Here is a 27,970-nt window from a genome sequence, read left to right on the forward strand (position 1 = left end):
CCCAATTTCCTCTGATACTCCAGTCAATCTTAGGTTTAGTCTTTTTTTGAAGTTTCATATTTTTTGAAGGCTTTGTTCATTCCTTTTCTTTCTCTGTTCTTGTCTGCATGTCTTATTTAAGTAAGGTGGTCTTCAAACTCTTATATCCTTTCTTCTGCTTCGTCAATTCAGCTGTTGATACTTGTGTATGCTTCATGAAGTTCTCATGCTGTGTTTTTTAGTTCCATCAGTTCATTTATGTTCCTCTCTAAACTGGTTATTCTAGTTAGCAATTCCTCTGACATTTTATTAAGGTTCTTAGCTTCTTTGCATTGGGTTAAAACATGCTCCTTTAGCTAATCATAGTTTTTTATTAACCATCTTCTGAAGCCTACTTCTGTCAATTTGTCCATCTGATCCTCTGTGCCAGTTCTGTGCCCTTGATGGAGAGACACTGTGATCATTTGGAGGAGAAGGGGCTCTCTGGGCTTTTGGGTTTTCAGCATTGTTTCATTGATTCCGTCTCATATTTGTGAGTTTGTCTAGTTTCAGTCTTTGAGGCTGCTGACCCTTGGATGAGGTTTTTGTGGGGGCCTTTTGTTGTTGCTGTTGTTGATGCTATTGTTGCCACTTTTGGCTTGTTTTTCTTTCAATAGTCAGGTCCCTCTTCTGTAGGGCTGCTGCAGTATGCTGGGGGTTCACTTCAGACCCTATTCATATGATTTTCTCCTGTGCATGGAGATGTCACTGAAGAAGGCTGGAAAGCAGTCAAGACTGGTGCCTGCTCCTTCTACTGGGACCTCTGACCTTGAGGGGCACCAACGTGGTGCCAGTAGGGTTACTCTTCTATAGGGGGTCTGACAACCCCTCTTGGAAGGTCTCACCTGGTTGGGTGGCATGGGGAGTAGGACTTGTTTAATGAAGCACTTTGTTCCTCGGTAGAGAAGGTGTGTTTTACTGGGGGAACCCATTCATCTGGGCTGCTCAGATACCTCAGAACTACCAGGAGGAGAGGCTAAGTCTGCTGCTCCGCAGAGACTGCCGCCGCCCTGGGGGCTCAGGCCCACAGAGATCCGGGTTCTGTCCCTGAGTCTCTGGCTGGAGTTATTAGAGATGCTACAGGGAAGCCCTGTCCACTGAGGAGGATGGGTGAGGATTAGACCTAAAGAGGCACGCTGGCCGCAGACTGCCACAGCCAATGTCTTGGGCAGTGGGGACAAGTCTTGGGAACAAGCCATCCAGCCTTCCTGGCTCCAGCACAGGGAAAGAGCAGCCTGGAGCTATAGAAATGACTGCTGCCCTTGCACCGAGCTCAGCATGGTAAGCAGTTGCAGTTCCAGAGCTGGGTTGCTGCGGCTCCCGCAAGGAGCTCAAATGGCTTAGCAGGCAGCCTCAGCCAGTGCTGGTCGCCCCTCCCTGGGGAGTTAGGTAGGCTTAAGCAGATCCCAGCGGAAAGGCTCTAAGAATCTGCCTGTTCCATGGTTGGGATGCTAGGCCTCGGAGGCGTGGGTGGGTTCACAAGTGGGATCCATAGGTTGCACAGTTTCCCCAGCTGGGATGCATGCTCACTCACTGCCTCCCTTGGCTGGGGGGAGGAGGTTCCCCTTCCTCATGTGGCTCTCGGGTGGACTGCTGCACCACACCGCTCTTCCTTCTCTCCGTGGGTTATGCCAGCCTTCTAGTCAATTGTGATGAAAGAACCTGGATACCTTGGTTGCGGCTGAAGGATTCACATGCTTCTTATGGCTTTTTTCAATGGGAACCTCCAAATGCCACTGCTTCAAGTCGGCCATCTTGTGCCCCGACCTCATTATTAGATTCTAGCTCTGTTCATTGTTTTTGAGGTTTCGTTACACACCTATAAACTGACCTGAATCCTGAATTCTTCTCATTTCCTCCAATATCTGTGTGTGACCCTTCACACTCACATCTCCAGTTTTCTGCACTTTTCTGACTTGGAATCACTAAAAACGAAAACTACCTTTATTATTGGAGCCCTTACAAACTGAAGCCGAACAACTTCATGTAAATCTCAAGAGAAAACCTTTGTGCCCAATGTACAAGATACTCAGAGAGTTCACCAAAGCACCTGGTGCTATAACCAGGGACATCCTAACTGCAAGCCAGAAAAAAATAGGCTTTAAGCTCAGATCTGGAAATCTTTTCAACTAACTGCCCTCTGAACTCAGAGAAAAAAAAAAATCATTTTTTCTAGCCATCAACTTTTGTTTTTCTTTGGTTATTTCAGTTGATTTGGCATAAGATGACTTTGAGTCAAAAATTGAACCTCTGTAATCAAGAATTATGACCAATTATTAGATACAGTTTTGCTAGTAGTTATTCTAGTAGTCTCTGGAGTGCAGTGCCTCGTCTCATGAATCTTAATGCTTGCTTGCAGCTATCTCCCACACAGTTGATCTCTCTAATTCTATAATTAGAACAAGATTGAGAGTAACATAAAAGATCAACCATGGATCCTGAAATTGTGATTTAAATATTTCACTCTGAGACTAAATAAAAAACTGCAGCATCATGACGACTGAGAGTGGCACAAATGCCCTAAATTTTGATCAAACCGCTCGGTATCACTGGGAATCTGGCAAAAGGTGGAAACTGTTAAAGAAAACATGGCAGGCCCAAAGCGAGTCATTCATAATATAAATCCACATGACCATCTACACTTAAGTTGTTTACTTGTAAGGTCTGGCCTTCTGAGAAATCAAGGAAAACATGACAGCCAAATCCCTAAATGGTCCAGTTTTCAGAATAAATAGGGGATTCTCAGCAACCAATCAAAAGGTGCCCAGTCAACCTGAGCCAAATAATGACGTTCCCTCTGTTTTATCCCGTACAAGCAGGGTGATCTCATGTTAAACAATCCACGTTTTTTGCACTATGCTTCTTCCTTGTTTCTGATAAAGCTGCCTTACAAAGGTGACTTTTCTGCCATGCCTGGAACTCCTATTTTGAAGACTGGATGATGCCTTGTTCATTAATTGCTGATAAAAGCCAATTCGAACTCTAAAACTCAGTTAGCTGAAATGTTGTCCTTTAGCATAATTAATTTTGGGGATAGAAATAAGAATCAAAGTGAAAATAAGACTAGACTGAAAAGATACTAGGAGTGGTACTGGGATTAGTAAATACACATGACCCTTTTAAGGAGTGTTATAAGTGAAAGCAAAACATTGACATATTAGTTGGAGAGAAGGAAGATTATCTTTGTTTATTTGCTTTGTTTTGTTTTTAATATGGGAGAATACTTATTTAATGATGGCCAAGAACTAATAAGAATTGATGTGGACAAGAATTGTTAGAGCCACATCCTTAAGGAGCTGAGTGTGAATGTGCACATTTGGAATTCTAGTGTTAGACTGGAGCACCAACTCATTCGTGGTAATGGCAAGGAAAACAGAGTACATGATTAAATATCCAGGCTTAGTGCTTGAGAAAGTGACAAGAGTTTGTGGATGTTCTCTTCTGATTTCTTTTATCAGCGACATATGAGTCAGCAAGGCAAGACAGTGGAGAGCACAATGACGTTTCAGGATTTATGGAACTAAAGTGAGAACATGCCCTATCATTGTTTGCTTTATTGCAGTTGTGAACAAATTATTTGTCAACTTGTATTTAACCAGGTTTGAGGTTTTTCCAGAGAGGAAACTAAAGGGAAAATGGCAAGGGAGTTGCAGGTGTTTGTAGGGGAATGACAGTAATCATGAAACCAGAGGATATGTGATTTTCAATGGAAGAACTGAGTACATGGAAAGGGACAATGCAAAAATAGTAGAATTGATGGATAAATGTCTTGGTGGCATAAAATATTAAAGTCTGGAAATGGGAAAGAGAAATATAAGAGGGAGTATTCAAAGATTGAGAGGCTTGAATATAAGAGTAGGGAAGAGTAATGTGATAGTAATCCTCAAGTATAATATATAATGATGAAAGTCAGTGGCTGAGGCAGGTTGATGAGCAACACTATTGAAGTAGAGAAATCAGGGAATTAAAAAGTAAAGACACTGGAAGAAATACTTATGTTGACATTAAAATTATAAAAAATTATGATATGAATATTATTAAAATATGGGACAGTCATCAAAATGCTAAACACTTCAGTAAAAAATAAGTATGGTAAAATTTAAAAATAGCTTCTTTTTTTTTGCTTCTGAATGCATGGTATTTTGCATTCTGGTAAATTGCATATCTTTACATGTCTTGCTTAAAGTACTTGCAGTATCTTAGAGTATACTTCTTCTCTACTCCTTGAATTTGAGATGTGTGGAGCAATCATGATTGTCTTAGTCCATCCAGGTTGCTATAACAAAAATATTACAAGCTGAGTAGCTTATTTAAAAAAACATTTATTTCTCACAACTCTGGAGGTTGGAACATTCAAGATTAAGACACTGGTAGATCTGGTGTCTGATGAGGGCTCATTTCCTCATAGATGGTAACTTCTAGCTGTGTCCTCATAAAGTGAAAGGGGCAAACAAACCTTTTTAGACCTGTTTTACAAAGACATCCATCCCATTCATGAGGGTTTTGACCTCATGACCTAATCACCTCTCAAAGATCCGCCCTCTTAATGCCATCACATTGGGGATTAGGTTTTGATAGGCACAGGAGGCAGTCAAATGCCTAGGCAGATAGGCATGGGTCAAGAAAAATGACTAGGGGATCTAAAGGTGACTATGACAAGGAGTAGAATGTTTTATAAAAAATATCTAGTTTACAAAGACAGTGAAAAGCAAATTCACAGAAATAAACTTAGAACATGTAGTGAGACTCCTGAAATGGTAAAAACGATAAGTTCTGCAAAACCTTTGCACAATAAATAAAGATAAAACAAGACAAAATTGTCAAAAATCTTTTCCAGACTCTGTAAAATGACCAAAGGAATACAAAACTTTAAGACTAATTGATTAAAGAAAAACTATTAATGCTATGGTAAAATAATAATAATAATAATAATAATAATGGGAATCTGTGGCATTTTAACTGAGCTGTTCCCATCCTCATTGCTAGCTCTAGCCTGTGGCAATTCTACCATAACAGCTCAATCCAGGAATCTAATGGCTTCCCTATTAAAGTATAATGACATGATTTGAAGCTGACAGGTGCGAGTCCACATGCTCAGGTACGTTGTCAAAAACAATAGTCATCTGTGGCAAATGAATAGGGAAGGCCAACATCATGTCTAAACATAGATTGTGAAACTGATGATTTTAAGCAACAGACAAGAAGATTAGCCAGAAACATAACATGAAATTGTGGACAATACAACAGCCATAATGGTCTCAAAAGCACCCATATAGTCATGGTAGTCAGGAATATTCCATGTATATACAAGGTAGCATCCATGCTCAGGGGAAATCGGAAAGGGCCAAGCTATGCAAAAATTCATGGCTGACTCACTGGTAGAGGAGATGGGAGTAAGTCCTACAGAAAGTAAAGTTTGCCTGAGTGAAAACTGCCTGGATATTGAATACTTTTTCCAACGCAAATGCAAATCCATTGACAAAGAGTGGAAGCCTTATTTTCTCAAGTTGTTGGAACGTTGACTCTGACCAGTCACTGACTGACCACTAAGATATGCCAACCCAAGGACAACCACTAGGAATCCAGGCTCAACAAATGAAAACGGGGTTAAAAAAAAATGCAAAGACATCAGTGATGACACACTGCTAAAGAGGCAGAATCTTCAGAATTGCTCCAGCAAAGCACTAAACAAACAAACAATGGAAGAATAGAAACGAGGATTTCAGAATTCAGAATTGCCCAACTGTATTATATTTAAAATGTCCAGTTTTCAACAAAGTATGACACATAATAAAAACAAAACGGTTATATATAATATATTGTTATAAATATTATAATATTATTATAAATATATTATATATAAATATATATATAATGCAGGTAATATAAACTGTGTTCTAGTGTTTTGTGGGAGGTAAAACTTGTGAGTGATAAAATAAGATATTTAATTGAGAAGATTTCCAAGAAAATGTTAGAGCAATGAGTGGCATGGTGCCTCCTGACTGTTACCTTGAAATGCAAAATGATAGTGATAAATTCAAGAGAAACTGTAAAGCAAAGAGGAACCAAAAGTTGAAGATTTGGAGATTTCCTGCCTATCTTTGTTGTAAAGATTGTTCTGAGGAGAACACTGAGAAAATGGCTGCACAATCATTTGATAAAAACCTTAGGGATTATATGAGTGAAAAAACTGCCTAGTTTAACTGAAGGGGATACAGACAGGACACAATGAAGGAGGGCTACCAGATTTTTTAGATTTGACAGGATGGAACGATAGATCTGAAATGAGCTGAAAATAAGCACTATTATTCAAGAAGAGGAAAAGATAGCCTGAAGGTGATTCAGAGATGATCAGAGCCACTGCCTTAATTTCCACAGTTTGGATGGCCTCTGCCTGTAGCCTTGCTGGCAGGACCACCCAATGACCCCAACCATGGAAGTGACACTGCTCTCCCAGTAGACCTGGAAAAGTGGCACCAAGCCAAAGAGCATTATTCTTGACGCTTACAATCTAAATAAATTAGTCTAGACTTTCAGACTTGCTTGGAAGCCATGGCCCTTTGCTTCTTTCCTGTTTCTCCCTGTGGAACACAAAGTTCTCCTTATCAGGTTTCATAGCTGGAGGATAATTTTACCTCAGTATGAATTGTACATCCTGTCTCACCCATGACAGATTGAGATGATATTTAGATGAGACTTTGGACTTCAAATGTTAGAGTTGGAGCTGTTAGGATGGAATGAGCACATTTTGTTTGTGAGAAGGACATGAATATGGGGAAGTGAGGGATGGAGTGCTATGGAGTAAATGATCTCTCTCCAAAATTTCATATTTTGAAACCCTGATCCCCATTGTGACAGTATTTGGAAATGGTATCTTTGGGATATCATAAGGTTTCCATGAGGTCATGGGGTGGGCCCCTCATTATGAGATTAGTGCCCTTATGCGAAGAGATACTAGAGAGCTTGCTTTTTGGTGGCCATCTGTAGGCTAGGAAGAGAGCCCTCTCCAGAATGTAACCATGCTGCTACCCTGATCTCAGATTTCCAACATCCAGAATAAATATAGTGCACCATATATACAAAGGAAACCTAAGAAAAACTTTAGCAAGCTGAAGTCAGAAACATATAAAAATGATTATGCATCATGATCAAGTGGAACTTTAATGTCAGACACTTAATATAATGACCAAAAATTCCCACAGTCATCTGAACAGGCACAGAATATACATTTCACAAAACCCAACACCTACTCATGAGAAAAACAACAATAACAACAACAACACTGCAGCTAATATTTACTACCACATTAAATGGTGAGTCTATGACTTTCCCACAAACATTAAAACTACAACACAAGTCTTCTCTCAACTTACATTTAAACATTGTCCTGGAGATTCCAGCAAAGCTAATATTGCAAGAAAATAAATAAAAAGGCTTCACATTGGAAAGGCTAAAACAAAGTTATGTTTTATCACAAAATGATCCTGTATACAGAAAGTCTTAAGGAATACACACAAACACATACACACACAGAGAATTACAAGTAATAAACATTTTTTGCAAAAATCACAAGATATAAGATCAGATAACTTTTTTTACACTAACAAATGAACAATCAAAATGAAAATATGAAAAGTAATCATATTAGAAACAAGATTAGGAAATAGGAATAGATTTAACAAAAAGCAAAAGACTCATATACTGAAAAACTACCAAATATTGCTGAGAGAAATCAAAGAAGATCTAAATAGTGGGGTGGACATATGATGATCATGGATTAGAGTATTCAAAATTGTTAAAATAAATATCCTTTCCAAATTGATCTATAGAATTAACACAGTATCTATCAAAATATAATCATCCTTTTTGCAGAAATGGATAAGGTGGTCTTAAATGGAAATTCAAAAGACACAGAATTGCTAAATATTTTTTAAAAAATAAAGAAAAAGTTTGCCAGGTGCGGTAGCTCATGCCTGTGATCCCAGCACTTTGGGAGGCCGAGGTAGGCGGATCACGAGGTCAAGAGATCAAGACCATCCTGGCCAACATGGTGAAACCCCATCTCTACTAAAAATACAAAAATTAGCTGGGCGTGATGGTGTGCGCCTGTAGTCCCAGCTACTTGGGAGGCTAAGGCAGAAGGATCTCTTGAACCCAGGAGGCAGAGGTTGCATTGAACTGAGATTGTGCCACTGCACTCCAGACTGGTGACAGAATGAGACTCTGTCTCAAAAATAAAATAAAATAAAATGAAGTAAAATAAAATAAAATAAAAGTTGTAGGAGAGGATGTGAAGAAATAGGAGCGCTTTTACACTGTTGGTGGGAGTGTAAATTGGATCAACCATTGTGGAAGACACTGTGGTGATTCCTCAAGGATCTAGAACTAGAATTACCATTTGACCCAGTAATCCCATTACTGGGTATATACCCAAAGGATTATAAATCATGCACACATATGTTTATTGTGGCACTATTCACAATAGCAAAGACTGGTACAAACCCAAATGTCCATCAATGATAGACTGGATTAAGAAAATGTGGCACTTATACACCGTGGAATACTATGCAGCCATAAAAAAGGATGAGTTCATGTCCTTTGCAGGGACATAGATGAAGCTGGAAACCATCCTTGTGAGCAAACTATCACAAGGACAGAAAACCAAACACTGCATGTTCTCACTCATAGATGAGCATTGAACAATGAGATCACTTGGACCCAGGGAGGGGAACATCACACACTAGGGCTTGTCGGGGGGTCGGGGGCTGGGGGAGGGATAGCATTAGGAGAAATACCTAATGTAAATGATGACATAATGGGTCCAGCAAACCAACATGGCACATGTATATCTATATATCAAACTTGCACATTGTGCACATGTATCCCAGAACTTAAAGTAGAATTAAAAAAAAAAGTTGTAGGACTTAGATTTCCTGATTTCAAAAATTTCTGTAAATCTAGAATATTCAAGTGATGATATTCAAGTACTGCTGTTTTGACAGACATACTGATCAGTGAAAATAGAATTCAGAATCCAGAAATAAATGCTCAAATAAATATTGATTACCAGTTTATTATGGACAAAGGTGCAAGGCATTTCCCTGGGGAAATGATAACATTTTGAACAACTGGTCTTGTTCTAATTAGTTTTACACACGCAAAAAGATTAATTTAGAACCATATTTCACACTATACACAATAATTAAATGTGACTTATGCCTTTATATTTGCAAATATTTCCTAGTAAAAATTTTCTAGAAAAAATATTTGCAAATATTTTCAGTTGAAAAATCTGTATATACAATATATGAGGGACATTTATATTTTAATATAAAGGCAAACAATAAGATTAAGAAATAGGCAAAATATTTGAATAGACATTTCACAAAAGAACATAGATCTATGGTTAATACACATATGAAAAGATGCTCAGCATTGTGAGTCATTAGAGATATACAAATTAAAACCACAATGTGATAGCAGTCAATGTCCACTAGAATGATTATAAACAAAGGGACAAAAACAAGTATTAGCAAAGATGTAAAGTGATTAAAACTCTCATATATTGCTGTTGGTAACAGAAAATGGTAGAGCCACTTGCAAAGTATTTTGTTCACTGTGTGCAAGTCGCCCCACAGCAAAGAACCTGGTAAGACAATACAGCCCTCCTTTTAAATATGAAACGACTGGACATTTGCATAAAATGTTTAACATTAAATGTAGGTGCTGAAAAGAAGGGTATAATACTGAAAAGGTCTATGTTCAGAGCTGATGTACTGAAATAAAATTTTAATATTGTCTTCAGGGAGGCAAAGAAGATTTTGCATGCATGAAACAAGAATAGAAAGTTCAGGAATGAATATAGAGAAACACAATGCAAAACTCCAAAACACATTAAGAAAACATATATTTTTCATGATAAAGTTGGAAATTTGCCTATAAAATAGAGGGGAAAATGGAAAAAAAAGAAAATAAAGTTATAATAAGAGTTCTTAATTTCAAATAATTGTAATTTAATTTCCTGAGGAAATCTTGAAAGACATAACATTTTGAATGATTAAAAGTAAACTTATTGGCCGGGTGCAGTGGCTCACACCTGTAATCCCAGCACTTTGAGAGGATGAAGTGGGTGGATCACCTGAGGTCAGGAGCTCAAGACCAGCCTGGCCAACATGGTGAAACCTTGTCTCTACAAAAATACAAAAAAAAAAAAAAATTAGCCAGGCATGATGACAGGTGCCTGTACTCCCAGCTACTAGGGAGGCTGAAGTAGGAGAATCGCTTGAACCTGGGAAGCAGAGGTTGCAGCAAGCCAAGATCATGCCATTGCCCTCCAGTCTGTGCAACAAAGTGGGACTCCATCTCAAAAAAGTAAATACATAAAAATAAAATAAATAAATAAATAATAAACATTTTGATAACTTATTTTACCCAAGTTTACAACATTTATCATTAAAATACTTTATCACCACCTTTCATCCCCAGTATAAGCCATTATTTTCCTGTCTACCAAAAAACTGTACAGATGGGAAACTTTTATTTCTTTTTAAATAATATCCAAAATGTCAAGCATTATTTTTAAAATTCAATACGGTTCTAGAACACATACAAGTTTCTATAATAATTCTAAAACTATTTGTAAACTATTATAGAGGTAGCAATTATTTTCTTTACATCGCTATTCATAAAATTAAACACTATATAAAATTTTATTCTCAATTTACTCCTGATACTAATAATTTAAAGTGCATTAACATAGAGCTAAGGCAAAATCATCATTAATTCATTTCTGTTAAAAATTTATTCCAAATTATTATTACAATCCCTCATTGCAAATATTAAATGACATAAATAAATCAGAATATACTTACCAATTGTTTTTCAACTACAACATGCATTTCTATATACTTTGCAAAATCTTTCTGGGGCTGAAAAAATCCACAAATTTTACATCAAAATTACAGAATTACTTAAGTATTTTTAGTGCATATCACTACTATTAATGAACTAAATATTAAAAAAACACAGTTTTGCATATAGAAATAAAACCAGATAATATAAGCAACACTAGATGTCACAAAATCTTTTTCATCTATTTGTGACTTTTCTGACCCTAATCAATTATTTAATATACTTAGGAAACAACTTTCCTCTATCTTCCATTCTCCATATTTTCTTTGGTTCCAAGCTATTCATATTATTCTCTCTTTTACCAGGCCTGCCTTACAAGAGCTCCTGAAGGAAGCACTAAACATGGAAAGGAACAACTGGTACCAGCCACTGCAAAACCATGCCAAATTGTAAAGACTATTGATGCTAGGAAGAAACTGCATAAATTAATGGGAAAAATAACCAGCTAACATCAGAATGACAGGATCAAATTCACACATAACAATATTAACCTTAAATGTAAGTGGGATAAATGCTCCAATTAAAAGACACAGACTGGCAAATTGGATAAAGAGTCAAGACCCATCAGTGTGCTGTATTCAGGAGACCATATCACGTGCAGAGACTCACATAGGCTCAAAATAAAGGATGGAGGAAGATCTATCAAGCAAAAGGAAAACAAAACAAAACAAAAAAGCAGGGGTTGCAATCTAGTCTCTGATAAAACAGACTGTAAACCAACAAAGGTCAAAAGAGACAAAGAAGGCCATTATGTAATGATAAAGAGATCAATTCAACAATCCTATCTTACATATTTACAACAATCCTATCATACATATTTACTATCCTAAATATGTATGCACTCAATACAGGAGCACCCAGATTCATAAAACAAGTCCTTAGAGACCTACAAAGAGACTTAGACTCCCACACAATAATAATGGGAGACTTTCACACCCCACTGTCAACATTAGACAGATCAACGTGAGAGAAAGTTAACAAGGATATCCAGGACTTGAACTCAGCTCTATGCCAAGCAGACCTAATAAGACATCTACAGAAATCTCAGTGCCACATCGCACTTATTCCAAAATTGACCACATAGTTGGAAGTAAAGCACTCCTCAGAAAATGTAAAACAGAAATTATAACAAATTGTCTCTCAGACCACAGTACAATCAAACTAGAGCTCAGGATTAAGAAACTCACTCAAAACCACTCAACTACATGGAAACTGAACAACCTACTCCTGAATGACTACTGGATACATAATGAAATGAAGGCAGAAATAAAGATGTTCTTTAATGAGAACAAAGATACAACATACCAGAATCTCTGGGACACATTTAAAGCAGCGTGTAGAGGGAAATTTTTAGCAATAAATGCCCACAAGAGAAAACAGGAAAGATCTAAAATTGACACCCTAACATCACAATTAAAAGAACTAGAGAAGCAAGAGCAAATACATTCAAAAGCTAGCAGAAGGCAAGAAACAACTAAGTTCAGAGCAGAACTGAAGGAGATAGAGACACAAAAACCCTTCAAAAAAAATCAATGAATCCAGGAGCTGGTTTTTCAAAAAGATCAACAAAATAGATAGACTGCTAGCAAGACTAATAAAGAAGAAAAGAGAGAATAGATGCAATAAAAAACGATAAAGGGGATATCACCACCGACCCCACAGAAATACAAACTACCATCAGAGAATACTATAAACACCTCTACACAAATAAACTAGAAAATCTAGAAGAAATAGATAAATTCCTGGACACATACACCCTACCAAGACTAAACCAGGAAGAAGTGGAATCCCTGAATAGACCAATAACAGGCTCTGAAATTGAGGCAATAATTAATAGCCTACCAACCAAAAAATGTCCAGGACCAGACAGATTCATAGTTGAATCCTACCAGAGGTACAAAGAGGAACTGGTACAATTCCTTCTGAAACTATTCTAATCAATAGAAAAAGGGGGAATCCTCCGTAACTCATTTTATGAGGCCAGCATCATCCTGATACCAAAGCCTGGCAGAGACACAACAAAAAAGAGATTTTTAGACCAATATTCCTGATGAACATCGATGTGAAAATCCTCAGTAAAATACTGGCAAACCAAATCCAGCAGTACATCAAAAAGTTTATCCACCACAATTAAGTTGGCTTCATCCCTGGGATGCACGACTGGTTCAACATATGCAATTCAATAAATGTAATCCAGCATATAAACAGAACCAAAGACAAAAACCACATGATTATCTCAATAGATGCAGAAAAGGCCTTTGACAAAATTCAACAGCCCTTCATGCTAAAAACTCTCAATAAACTAGGTATTGATGGGACATATCTCGAAATAATAAGAGCTATTTATGACAAACTCACAGCCAATCTCATAGTGAATGGGCAAAAACTGGAAGCATTCCCTTTGAAAACTGGAACAAGACAGGGATGCCCTCTCTCACCACTCCTAGTCAACATAGTGTTGGAAGTTCTGGCCAAGGCAATCAGGCAGGAGAAATGAATAAAGAGTACTCATTTAGGAAGAGAGGAAGTCAAATTGTCCCTGTTTGCAGATTACATGATTGTATATTTAGAAAACCCCATTGTCTCAACCCAAAATCTCCTTAAGCTGATAAGCAAATTCAGCAAAATCTTAGGATACAAAATTAATGTGCAAAAATCACAAGCATCCCTAGACACCAATAACAGACAAACACAAAGCCAAATCATGAGTGAACTCCCATTCACAATTGCTTCAAAGGAAATAAAACACCTAGGAATCCAACTTACAAGGGATATGAAAGACCTCTTCAAGGAGAATTACAAACCACTGCTCAATAAAATAAAAGAGGACACAAACAAATGGAAGAACATTTCATGTTCATGGATAGGAAGAATCAACATCGTGAAAATGGCCATACTGCCCAAGGTAATTCACAGACGCAATACCACCCCCATCAAGCTACCAATGACTTTCTTCACAGAATTGGAAAAAATTACTTTAAAGTTCATATGGAACCAAAAAAGAGCCCACATTGCCAAGACAATCCTAAGCCAAAAGAACAAAGCTGGAGGCATCACGCTACCTGACTTCAAACTATACTACAAGGCTACAGTAACCACAACAGCATGGTACTGGTACCAAAACAGAGATATAGACCAATGGAACAGAACAGAGCCTCAGAAACAATACTACACATCTACAACCATCTTATCTTTGACAAACCTGACAAAAACAAGAAATGGGGAAAAGATTCGCTATATAATAAATGGTGCTGGGAAAACTGGCTAGCCATATGTAGAAAGCTGAAACTGGATCCCTTCCTTACACCTTGTGCAAAAATTAATTCAAGATGGATTAAAGACTTAAATATTAGACCTAAAACCATAAAAACCCTAGAAGAAAACCTACGCAATACCATTCAGGACATAAGCATGGACAACGACTTCATGACTAAAACACAAAAAGCAATGGCAACAAAAGCCAAAATTGACAAATGGGGCCTAATTAAACTAAAGTGCTTCTGCACAGCAAAAGAAACTACCATCAGAGTGAACAGGCAACTTACAGAATGGGAGAAAATTTTTACCATCTACCCATCTGACAAAGGGCTAATATCCAGAATCTACACAGAACTTAAACAAATTTACAAGAAAAAATCAAACAACCCCATCAAAAGTACGCAAAGGATATGAACAGACACTTCTCAAAAGAAGACATTTATGCAGCCAACAGACACATGAAAAAACACTTATCATCACTAGCTGTAAGACAAATGCAAGTCAAAACCACAATGAGATACAATCTCACACCAGTTAGAATGGCAATCATTAAAAAGTCAGGAAACAACAGGTGCTGGAGAGGATGTGGAGAAATAGGAACACTTTTACACTGTTTGTGGGACTGTAAACTAATTCAACCATTGTGGAAGACAGTGTGGCGATTCCTCAAGGATCTAGAACTAGAATTACCATTTGACCCAGTCATCCCATTACTGGGTATATACCCAAAGGATTATAAATCATGCTGCTATAAGGACACATGCACAACTATTTTTATTGAGGCACTATTCACAATAGCAAAGACTTGGAACCAACCCAAATGTCCATCAATGATAGCCTGGGTAAAGAAAATGTGGCACATATACACTGTGGAATACTATGCAGCCAAACCAAACACCACATGTTCTCACTCATAGGTGGGAATTGAACAATGAGAACACTTGGACACAGGGTGGGGAACATCACACACCGGGGCCTGTCGGGTTGGGGGTGGGGAGGGATAGCATTAGGAAATATGCCTAATGTAAATGATGAGTTAATGGGTGTAGCACACCAACATGGCATGTGTATACATATGTAACAAACCTGCATATTGTGCACATGTACCCTAGAACTTAAAGTATAATAAAATAAATTAAATAAGTCTATGTAAATAAATGTGTGTGTTGAAAAGGTGGGCAGAAAAAAAAAAAAAGAAAAGAAAACTACGCAGATGCATGAGAGAATGCCAGGAAATGTGTGTGTCAAAAAGGTGGGCAGATGCCAATTTTAAAAATCCACAGGCCAGGAGTGGTGGCTCACACCTGTAATCCCAGCACTTTGGGAGGGCGAGGTGGGTGGATCACTTGAGGCCAAGAGTTCGAGACCAGCCTAGCCAACATGGTGAAACCCTGTCTCTACTGAAAATACAAAAAATTAGCTGGGCATTGTGGCTAACACCTGTAATCCCAGCTTCTCAGGAGGCTGAGGCAGGAGAATCGCTTGAACCTGGGAGGCAGAGGTTGCAGTGAGGCATGATCACACCACTGCACTCCAGTCTGTGTGACAGAGTGAGATTCTGTCTCACAGAAAAAAAAAAAAAAATTCCACAAAATCCATGCCATTTCATTAAGACAAAGTAGCCCTAGAAGGAGACAAAAGTGCTTACATATATGATATTGAAAGAGGACTCCAAGTTCAGGACAAAGGTTGCCTTGGCCAAATAAAGACTAAGGAATTGGATCTAGCCAGAAATATCAGAGAATACACAGTACTACACTGATCCACTTGCAATATGTATGAATTAAATATTCAGATTTTAAAACGTCAAAGGTCCTTGGTAAAAATATTCAGGAAGTTGGAAGGAAAATGTAGATGACTGATTAATCAATCAATAGATAGAAAGATAGATAGATACTGGGTGTGTGGATGCAGGTGTCTGTGTGTGTGTTTCAATTGAACAACTAACATGTCCTATATTGCATTATCAACTCAGGAGAAAATTTGGACTGGGATTGAATATCTGTAGGTCACAGTAGGTAAAGCCATAGAACTACATATGTATATATATAAAAGATATATATGTACTATATATATAGTATATGTGATGCTAACAAGCTCAAACATGAGATATAACACAGCAAATATCAATATTTGAAATGTGAATGTATAAGGAAAAGTCAGAAAAAGTAAGAAAGAATGAGAAGCAAGAGACAGCATTATTGCAGAAAATTAGATGACTACAAAGTTCTAGGGAATTTTTACTTTCACTCTTTAAAAAGGTATCTCAATATTTCAAAAAGCCAATTTAACAATGGATCACCACTGATTATTTGTGGAGACAGAAACTGCATTTTTGTGAAATCAATAGTTAGTGAGATGTCAGGATGGATAGTTCCACTTACTCTAATGTAAAGCTGGTATGTGAAGAAATGGAAAGTGGTAGGTATATAATAGATTCGATTTTATTTTGTTTATTTTAAAATCTATTTTTAGTATTAAGGAGATATGATTATGTTCATATAATAAAGGAACCATAGATGATAATTCAAAATATTACATATAATAAAATGATTAATGGAATAAGGTTATAGGATCTTTCTGTTTAGAATTATGAGAATGGAACTTAAGTGAGAGAAAATAATAGATATTCAAATTTAGGAATTACATATTTATGTTGGAAGTAGGAGGAGGACAAAATGAGGCTAGCAAATAAAATGAAATAGAAGGTCTAGGAGGGATAAGAATACAGATGGTTGAGAACTGTGATTTCCCCATTGCTCTACATTTTCAGGTGTTTCTTTGAATATGCTTATTTGTTCATATTTTGTAAATGAACTTAATAATCAACTTGGTAAGCACTTCCTGGTAGAAGCTTCTCGGTATTTTGGGAAATGGGGTAGGGAATTATATGAAATTTTTAATCAAAACAAATGAATAACTTTATGACTTTTTAAATACAGCAGAAAGAATACTTAAATGATAATAATTTTTATTTTCAAAAGTGATGACAGCATAAACCAGCATGAGGGAATGAACAGAATGAGAAAATATATGAATTATTTAAAACAATAATGTGAGTAATAATAGTAGTAGTAGTCCTATGAGGTATATGATATGTAAAAATAAAAATATATATGTTTTTATAAACAAAATAAAACCAAAAATATGATAGCACAAAGTAGAATTTCTAAAGTTTTAAATACTTCCACCACAATTAGGTATCACTTCACATATAATAGGATGGCTATAATCAAAATGACTGATGATAAATATTGAAAAAAAAATGCGCAGGAGGCCAGGCGCAGTGACTCACATCTTTAATCCCAGCAGTTTGGGAGGCTGAGGTGGGTGGATCACCTGAGGTCAGGAGTTCAAGACCAGCCTGGCCAAAATGTTGAAATCCCGTCTCAACTAAAAATGCAGAAAATTAGCCGAGCATGGTGGTGTGCGCCTGTAATCCCAGGTACTCGGGAGGCTGAGGCAAGAGAATCACTTGAACCTGGGAGGCAGACGTTGCGGTGAGCAGAGATCATGCCATTGCACTCCAGCCTGGGCAACAAGAGTGAAACTACGTCTCAAAAAATAATAAATAAATAAATAAATGTGGAGGAATTGGAATCCACAGATGTTGCTTCAGGAGATATAAAATTGTCAGCCACCTTGGACAAATAATCTGGCAGCCACTCAAAATGTGAAACACAGAGTCTGTCTATGACCTACCAATTCAAATCTTAGTAACTACCTTGAGAAATAAAAACATATATCCACGTAAAACATATATTAATGTTCCTAGCAATATTATAATATTTAAAAAGTAGAAACAACAATTCGTTCATTAGCTTATGACTATACGACTTATGAGTGGTATATTTATACCCAGGCATATGTTATTCAGCCATAAACATAAATGAGATACTGATGAACTTTGACTACCTTATAAGTGAAAGAAGTCACAAAAGATATTGTAAGACTCCAGTTATATAAAATATCTTGAATAGGCAAGTCTATATCTAAAACAATAGATTTGTAGTTTCCCAGGAAGGCAGGGGAATGAAGAATGACTGCCATGGTTATAAAGTTTCTTTGTAGGGCATAGAGTCTCTGTCACAACTACTCAACTTTTCCACCATAATATGAAAGTATACATAAACAATATATAGAACAGCACTAATTGATGTTATTTATACAAACAGGCTGTGGGCCAGATTTGGCCTGAGGGCCATAGTTTGTTTAGACTAACCACTAAAATTATTATGTTGTAAAAATTGTTTTGTATTTATAGAATATATAATAACAAGATATATGAAACAATATATAATGTAAAAGCTCATTAGAGGAGAAAAATAAAAATACTTGATTAATAAAAAAGATGTAACAGCATGATCCCTGAAAAAAATAAATAGATTAGATAGAAGAAAGAATAAAGGAATAAGGAACATATAAGACAAATAAGAAATGACAAAGTGGTAGATTAAATCTAAATTATATAAATGTGTGCATTAAAAGTAGATGCAATAAATAACCTTGACAACTAGAAAAGTTGAGCTCATAGAAGTAGAGAGTGACACTGTGGTCATGAGAGGATAGGAAGGGTCAGGGGAGAAGCGGATGGGGAAAGGTTGGCTATTGGTTACAAAAGTACAGCTAGATAGAAAGAGAAAGTTCTAGTGTTCTATAGCACCATAGGGTGACTATAGTTAACAATAATTTATTGTATGTTTTCAAGTAGCTTAAGGAGGGAATTTTGAATGTTCCCAACATAAATAAATGATAAACGTTTAAGGTAATAAATATGCTAATTACCCTGATTTGATCATTACACCTTTTATTCACGTATCAAAATATCATTCTGTATCCCTTAAATAAGTGTGATTATTATCTGTCAGTCAAAAATAAAATTGTCAGATGTCATTTAAAATGTTTAAAAACTTAGTAATATGTGCTTTAAAAGAGATACACTTTAATTAAAATATTATTAGCTACTCTGACCACACAAAAAAGAAAATATTTAAATTAATAAAATCAGAAATGAAAAAGAAGATTACTAAAAATCTTACTGATAGTTAAAGACCTACAAGGGAGTCCTACAAACAGCAATATGCCAAGAAATAAATAAATAAAACAGAAAAACCTCTATAGACACACAAATTACCTAAATCGACTCCAAAAAAATTAGAAAATTATAATAGACTTACGAGAGAAAATTTAATTACTAATAAAAATCATTCCCTAAAAATGTCCAATCCCAGATGGATTTTACAGATGTTGAAATAATTAAGCCAATCCTACACAGTCTTCCAGAATAGAAGAGACAACACTTCCCAACTCATTTTGTGAAGTTTGTATCACCCTGATACCAAAGACAGAGAAAAATATCATATGAAAACAATTCCACACAGCAATATTCTTTATAAATATAAACGAAAAAATCTTCAAAATTACGCCAGCAAACTGAACCCAGGAATACGTAAAAGGAATTATGCACTATAACAAAGAGAGACTGGACACAAAGTTAGTTTAATAATCAAAAGTCAATTAATGCAGAATACCACATTAACAAAATAACGATAAAAATGAAATTATTATCTCAGCAGATGTTGCAGGGAAAAATATCTGACAAAATCCAAAATCCCTTAATGACAAAACAAAAATCATTAACAAACTGACATTGGATGAAACCTTGTTTAACCTGATAAAGGGCACCTGTGAAAAAATTACAAATAACATTATGCTTAAGGGTGACAGACTGAATCTTTTCTCCCTAAAAGTGGGAAAAGACGAGAACATCTCTTCTCACCTATTCTATTCAACATTATAATGGAAGTAGTAATCAGGGCAATTAAGTAAGGAAAAGGAAATTTAAGATATCCTAATTGGAAAGAAACAAGATAAACTATCTTTATTCAAGATGGCATGACCATGTTCATAAAAAGTCACAGAGCTCAATAGAAAACTAATAAACAAGTTTGTCAAGTTCGCAGAATCCAAAACCAGTATGGAAAATTCACTAATTACCAAATACTAATAATGAGAAATCCAAACAGATAAAAAATTTAAATAACATCTAAAATAATAAAACTTCTATAAATAACAAAAGAAGCTTTACTGAAGACTTAGACTTAAATATATAAAACATTGCAGAAATAAATTAAAGAATATCTAAAAAATAAAAGCTACCTACTGCTCATGGATAGAGTTAATATTGTTAATATAGCAATATTCCTCATATTTATCTACAGATTCAACACAATCCTGGGTGCTATTTTATGGGAATTAAAAATAAATTTTAAAATACGTTTGGAGATGCATAGTAGCCAGAATAACCAAAAGAATCTTGGAAAATAAGAATATTGAAGGATGTACACTTATCAATTCCAAATCTTACCACAAAAATACAGTAGTAAAGAAAATGTGGTAGTGGCATTAGAGTAGACATAAAGATTAATGGACTACAATTTTAAGTGTGGTAATAATCCCTAGCATTTATTGTCAACTGATCTTTGAAAAAAAATCAAGAATGTTCAATGGGGAAAAAATAATCTCTTCAACAAATGGTGTGAGAACAGCTGGATATTGATATGAAAAAAAAATTGAATTTCTACCTCATCCAATACAAAATATTAAAGTGTATCTTATATCAAAATGAGATTAAAGAATGAAACATTTAGAAGAAGCATAAGAATAAATGATGTGATACTGTTGTGATAATTAATTTTACCTGTAAACTTGGCTGGGCCCCTGTGCCCAGATATTAAGTCAAACATCACCCTGGATGCCTCTGTGAAGGTGACTTTTAGACAAAATTAACATTTAAGTTGGTAAAGCTCTAGTAAAGCACATTACTCTTCATTATGTGGGTGAATCTCACCCCAATCAAAGCCTTTTTTAGAAAACAGTATTTCCTAAACAAAAGGGAATTCTGCCAGCAGACTATGTTGGTCTTAAGATGCAAATCTTCCTTGGATAACCAGCCTGCCCGCTTACCCTACAGATTTTGGATTTACCAAGCCTTCGCAATCGTCTAAGCCAATTCCATAAAATCTCTCTATCCCTCTCTCTGTATGTACAAAACACACACACATACATACACACACACACATATATATCTCCTGTTGGTTTTCTATTTCTCTGGAGAACCCTGATACAGATGTTGGTACCAGGAATGAGGTACCAAGAAAACAGAATCTTAAGGGGACATCTTCTGACTTGGTGCTGGGGTTTTGGGAATTTGCCTTCTACTTTGATTAGATTTAAAGACAATTCTATAGAGAGCAGATAGTTCATGGCATGATGAATAGAGACAGGCAAAATATTACCACTGAATACTTCTGATCAAACACTTATGAAGGCAAGGGTCTTGGTGACCATATATATGATACTTTTGAACATTTTTGCCAAACTAGCAAATATAATGAGATTGATTGCTCCTAATGTTGCTGGACAAAGTGGAGAAAGAAGAGCACAAGCTTAAGTATTTAAATTACCATCTCAAGTGATGCATAAATTACCCAAAAGCTTCTCTGTATGTCTTGAAATAAATTTTTATATCCTATAGCCATAGAACTGAGATTATTGAAAACCAAACCCAGAATCTTATCCTGTCAGTAGATGAATTACAGTGCAAACTGAATTCCCAACCTCCCATGGTACTGCCATAAAAGAGAGAGCATTGAGTGGGAAGCAGTGGGATTCTGAAAATTGGAGTGGGAACCTAGAGAAGGACCCTAATGAAGCTGGGGCTATAAAACTCCTAAATGCTGGTGAATCTTGTTTGCTAGTAGAAGCAACCTCTCTCTCACTTTATGAGGAAATTAAATAACTCCGAATCTCCTGAGGAAAATATAATGACCTCCCCTGAGGTAGTTCCCTTACAAGATAGGGGTGATTCTCCTCAGGACCCTAGATATGTATCTTCATTGTTTATGTGGATGACATTTGTGTTTGTCACACCAGAGCTTTAACATAATGGCTGTGGGGAAAAGAGTGCATCTGCTGACAATAAAGGTCTAGATTACGGAAAAAGATGCCACTAACAGTTGAAAATGTCATGATTGGAGTTCCGGAAAATTACAAAACTAGTAAGGCTTAATGATATAAGTTATGAAGTTTCTGGTACTTGTATCCATACACGTGGTTCTATGTTTTGGTGTTTATGGGTGTGCAAATACATAATTTATCAACTATAAATTTCAGTGCTTACATTGCTGTATAGTAATAACCATAGAGTTTGTTCAATTAACCTACCTCTATGCTTTGTAATTTAAAGGACAGATCTCTTGATTCAATATCCTTCTCATTATATAAGGAAACATCTGCTTTCTTATGTTTTACTTGGTAAATTACATGTTCAAAGCCAACTGAAGACTCCAGGGGTTCTATTCCATAACTAACATTTTCAAACTGTAGCAAGCCCCTAAAAATTTCAAAAAAAAATTAGTAAGTAAAATAATGCCTTGTAGAAAAGCCAATAAAATGTCACTTAGCATTATTTTTTTCTTGGTATGCAGATAATTTTTAATCTGAGTCTAAGGTGATAAAATAGGAGAAAGTTACTGGGAATCCACACACTTACTGAGTGACATCACATACTAATACTATTAGCATTTGCCTAGTTATTAATATTTCATGGCTTCCAAATATATTTAAAAAATCATAATTCTGCATAAAGGCAGGAACCATTGTTAAGTATTTCCATACCAGGCTTTGTGAGTGGCAGTTTTCCCACAATAGTCATGCCTCACTTTAGAACCACTGAATATTATGTTAAAACGTTTAAAATAATTTTGAAGTAAATATTTTATTTTGTAATTCATAAAACAGTAAATTACAACCTGAGTCCAGTACACGTGCTAACCATCGCCACAGATTTTGGATAACCTTCAATATACCCTTGGTAGTGGCAGAAATTCTGAAAAATAAAATATGCATATCTCCATTAGAATGGTTTGTGTTATAGATACAATTTTCAAATATGTAAAACATATATGTGTTTTGTTTGTATGCATCAAACACTCATCGTTTCAAAAATTGATTTATAATGTTATTAGATGAGCATATGGTTCTGTTTTCCTAAGTACTTTCCACAGATTCACAAAAAATGAGTATATTTTCATATTTCTATATGTTTTAAATTAAGCATGACATTCTCAGTTGTTAGAGTGAGGTAAACATCTTCAAAACTTTTTTTTTTCATACTTTTCTGACAATGTTGCATGGTAGATAATGGTAGATAAGCAAAGTTAATTTTTAATTTCATCGAAATGTTTTTCAATTCCATCAAAATGTTTTCATTTGCAAATTTCACCTAGAATTTGTATTGACCTTTGCTTTATAGTTCATTTTTCTACTATGATACCTAAAATCTTAGTTTGTACCACTTTCCAAATGCCATACTTCATCGACTCAATACATTGTATTTCTATTTCCATCTTATTTAAAATTTTATGTGAAAATATTTATGCTTTTATTTTTACCACCAATTGGGGTGTACTTCAAACTTTATATAATGAAGGTAAAAACATCTTGAACATTCCACAGCTTTTATCTCCTTCTTTCTAAATGTGGCTTATAATACCCATGTTGATAATATTTCTAAATCTGTGAAATAATCAGGAAGTTACATCAACCTTAAACATATGATGTCATTGAGAAACTTAGAAATGAATGAATAAGTCATTTTTAAGCCACATAGGATAAAATTTTCATGGAAGAATCAAAAAGCTTCACTTATTACCCAATATCCTTTCCCAGTTTATTTTTATTTTTTATTTTTATCATTGTCAGTTTTGCATTGTTTGCCTTCACTATAATATCTTCTTGCTCAATATTACATTTGCACTTGAAAAGTATGTGTATATATTTGATATATTTGTTGAATTTCTTTCTACTTCATTTAGAAGTTTACGAAGTTTCTACTTCATTAATTATTGGAAGAGAAATTTTAAATCTTCAAATATAATTTATTATTTGTCTATTTCTTTCATTTCCGTTAATTGCTGCCTTTGATAATTTGAGGATTTGAGATCTGTTTTTTATGTTTTGTTTTGTTTTTTGATTTTTTCTTTTTTTTTTTGAGACTGAATCTTACTCTGTCGCCAGGCAAGAGTGCAGTGGCGCGATCTCAGCTCACTGCAATCTCCTCCTCCCAGGTTCAAGTGATTCTCCTGCCTCAGCCTCCTGAGTAGCTGGCACTACAGGTACATGCCACCACGCCCAGCTAATTTTCGTATTTTTAGTAGAAACGAGGTTTCACCATTTTGGTCAGGATGGTCTCGATCTCTTGATCTCATGATCCGCCCACCTTGGTCTCCCAAAGTGCTGGGATTACAGGTGTGACTCACCACACCCGGCCTGAGGTCTGTTTTTATGTGCACACACATTTTAGATTGTTTAAGCATCCTGGCAATTTTGCCTTTTAATTATGATGACTATCTGTTTGTCCTGGAGAGATGACAAAATCCGGGACAATGATGAATGGCTTACACGTGTCCTACTCTGGATGCAGGGAACAAACTCTTTTCTCATCTAGTTGGCTGATTATTTTTTCTTTTGTAGATAAGTCTTTATTTATCAAGATAATATGACTTTAGGAATGGGAATCATGTGTGGACTTAAGAAAAATAAATAGTCCAATAAATACACCTGTTCCCAACTGAATTTAATGAGCTTTTTCCTAGGATAGTGGTAGGCCTGCAACCTTGGCAAACGTAATTTGTTTTCATGGCAGCATATTTTTACTACATTTGAGATTAACATGCAACTACTTACCACATTCAGATTGTTGATGCTTTGAATGCTCTGTAGCATTCTTGCTTTTTTTTTTTAACTGTACATTTACCTTTCATGGTTACCTCTTGGGAGGTAGGAAGCAGAGTTATATATGGAAGAATGATGCAAAATACAGGTGTGGGATATTGTGATCTCCTGTGCCCCTGTCTTGGATTCTCACTCTGTCTTCTTTCTCTCCTCTCTCTCATTTATGCAAACACAAACAGACATACGCACACACATATATGTATGTGTGTGTGTATAACACTGTGTAACAGTATCTTAGTTATATATTTGTATAGACTACTCTCTAACTGACTCATGGAGTTGTGTACTCTCTTGCGCAAAACTTAAAGCAACTGACCATATCTATTATTTCTTCTGTTGAAATCCCAGCCTTTCTAAAAATGCTTTACTTTCAAAACACTTGATTGAGTCGCTATATAAAAATCAGGAATGCAAATGGAAAACACAACAGCAATTAGTAGAGCAGAGCTGAGGTTAAAAAACATGATTTTTTGGGCATGAGCAATCTCGGCAATTTTATTCACTCTTCTTTACTATTTTTATAACAAACTATAGATAATATTAAATTAAGCTCTACATGTTCTAAATAGATGAAAATTTAGTATACTCCTAAACATGTGTGAAATTTCATGTGTACTTATTTGGTCCTTGAACATAGTTCAAAGAAGATTCGATTCTTATTTTCTCTTCAGATTTAGCTTTCCTGATACAAGTCATGGTTTTTCATTTTACATATTTCACAACATATTTAATGCCTATCACCTAAGGTACATAAGCCCTTAGCATGTTTCTAAGTAGTTTAGAAACACTACAATCATGTCTTTTTGGTTAATCATCTGTTTGATAGGGCTAACTCAGTACATCAGTATACATCATCAACAGGAAAACATTAAACTTATGCCACAAAGCCATGACCTAACCCTTTAGACTCTTATAATATGTGGACACTAAATAAGGTGATCATAGAAACTCACATGACAAAAATCAAAGAGATCATAAAAAAACATACCTGAAAATCTTGGTCAAGTGGTTTCATAATTCCTGTGCCATTATAACTGTAAACTCTAAAATTATGGGATAAAAAATTTCTGTAAAATGAAGATAAAATGAAAAAATTTGTTTCTTAACCTTTTGTTTTGAAAAATTTATTTTATTAATTATAGATACGTAGGTTGACACAGAAAGAGCAAGAGAAACAGAGGGATATTTTCTAAATGTATGGATTTTGTTCGAAATTTTACTCAAACATCTTAGACTTCACTTACTCTATCGTTACTCCGTCCTCCTAGCTGTTTTCCAAACACAACAGGCAAGGTTGGACCTCGGGATATTTGTACCATTTTATTCCTGGAAAGTTCTTCAACATAGTTCATTGTTCTCCATCTACTTCAAGTCTTTGCTTATACATCAACTTCCCAATGAGATTTATCTTGAAATTTTTATTTAAAATGTCAACTTGTTCAATCACCAAAGCATAGGATATTTAAATGAACCATACTCTAACTTTATAGTTTTTGCTCAAGCATATATTACCTTCTCACATTCTTTCTACTCTATTTATTATATAATTATTCATCTCATTTGACAATAATATAAACTCAGAGATTTGTATCTATGTTGTTACTAATACTAATGCACCCCAAGCATTAGTATTGTTTGCTAAAGTTACATAAAAAATTAAGCTAATCTCTGAAGATCAGAGCATTTTTTTTTCAAAATTGATGACACAGTATCAAAAAACCTGTATGTAAATCAAGTAGGATAAAGGGAAATAAAAGTCAGATATAAACATATCATCAAAAGAAAAACAAAAGACTAACAAAAACCTAGATAAACTTTAAAGACCTTTAAAGTTTCAAGAAAAAAGGATGTGGCTGGTCGTGGTGGCTCAAGCCTGTAATCCCAGCACTCTTGGAGGCCGAGACGGGCGGATCACGAGGTCAGGACATCCAGACCATCCTGGCTAACACGGTGAAACCCCGTCTCTACTAAAACATACAAAAAACTAGCCGGGCGTAGTGGCGGGCGCCTGTAGTCCCAGCTACTCGGGAGGCTGAGGCAGGAGAATGGCGTGAACCCGGGAGGCGGAGCTTGCAGTGAGCTGAGATCCGGCCACTGCACTCCAGCCTGGGCGACAGAGTAAGACTCCGTCTCAGAAAAAAATAAAAATAAAAAAATAAAGGATGTTGCTTTTGAAGAAACAAATAATTCTTAATAAACAAATTAACAAATAATCCAGCTAATTCATCAATAGAAAAGGAAAAAAAAAAAAAGCCAGAAAACAATGGAATGATTATTTAAAAGGCAAAGGACATCTTTTTCAAAGACATCTTAACATTATTCCAGCAAAAATTTGTAAGAATATAGTTAAGTTGTTTCATACGAATTTTAGCATCGTTTTTTGTTTCCATTTCTGTGAAAAATGTCTTTAGAATTTTGAGAGGGTTTACACTGAATCTGTAGATTTCTTTGGGTATTATGGACACTTTAGCAATATTTATTTTTCCAGTTCATGAACATGGTATATCTTTCTATTTATTTGTTGTTTTCCTTCATTTCTTTTAACAATGTTTTATAGTTTCCAGTGTACAGATCTTTTACCTCTTTAGTTAAATTTGTCTAAATAGCCAAAACGATCTTGATCAAAATGAACACAGCTAGAGGCATCATACTACCTGACTTCAAACTATACTGTATAGCCATAGTAACCAAAAGAGCATGGTACTGGTATAAAAATAGATATATAGGCCAATGGATCAATATAGATATAAGAGAAATAAAATAATGAATTTACAGTCAGTTGATGTTTGACAAATGTTAAGAAGACACCATGGGGAAAGGACAGTCTCTTCAATGAAATCCCATAAAGAAAACTGGACACCCACATGCAGAAAAACAAAATTGCATCCTATAACACACCATATTAAAAAACTCAAAATGGATTAAAACTTAACTATAATAGTTGTGATACTAAAACTACTATAAGAAAGCAAAGAGGAAAAACTTG

At 35.5% G+C, this 27,970-nt stretch overlaps 1 protein-coding gene across 1 annotated transcript in view; it reads right to left on the reverse strand.

Annotated features, from left to right (window-relative positions):
* ADAM2 (ADAM metallopeptidase domain 2) overlaps positions 1 to 27,970 on the reverse strand; it is a 113,906-nt gene that overhangs the window by 75,074 nt on the left and 10,862 nt on the right. The window contains exons 4-7 of the mRNA XM_003902677.4: positions 25,973 to 26,051; positions 23,001 to 23,077; positions 22,414 to 22,582; positions 10,890 to 10,946 (exon numbers count right to left, since the gene is read on the reverse strand). Coding sequence (XP_003902726.1) covers positions 10,890 to 10,946; positions 22,414 to 22,582; positions 23,001 to 23,077; positions 25,973 to 26,051 — 382 coding nt within the window. The remainder of the gene's footprint in view (positions 1 to 10,889; positions 10,947 to 22,413; positions 22,583 to 23,000; positions 23,078 to 25,972; positions 26,052 to 27,970) is intronic.

The sequence above is a fragment of the Papio anubis genome, chromosome 8 (genome assembly GCF_008728515.1).
Source record: "Papio anubis isolate 15944 chromosome 8, Panubis1.0, whole genome shotgun sequence".
In the NCBI taxonomy this organism is placed as follows: Eukaryota; Metazoa; Chordata; class Mammalia; order Primates; family Cercopithecidae; genus Papio; species Papio anubis.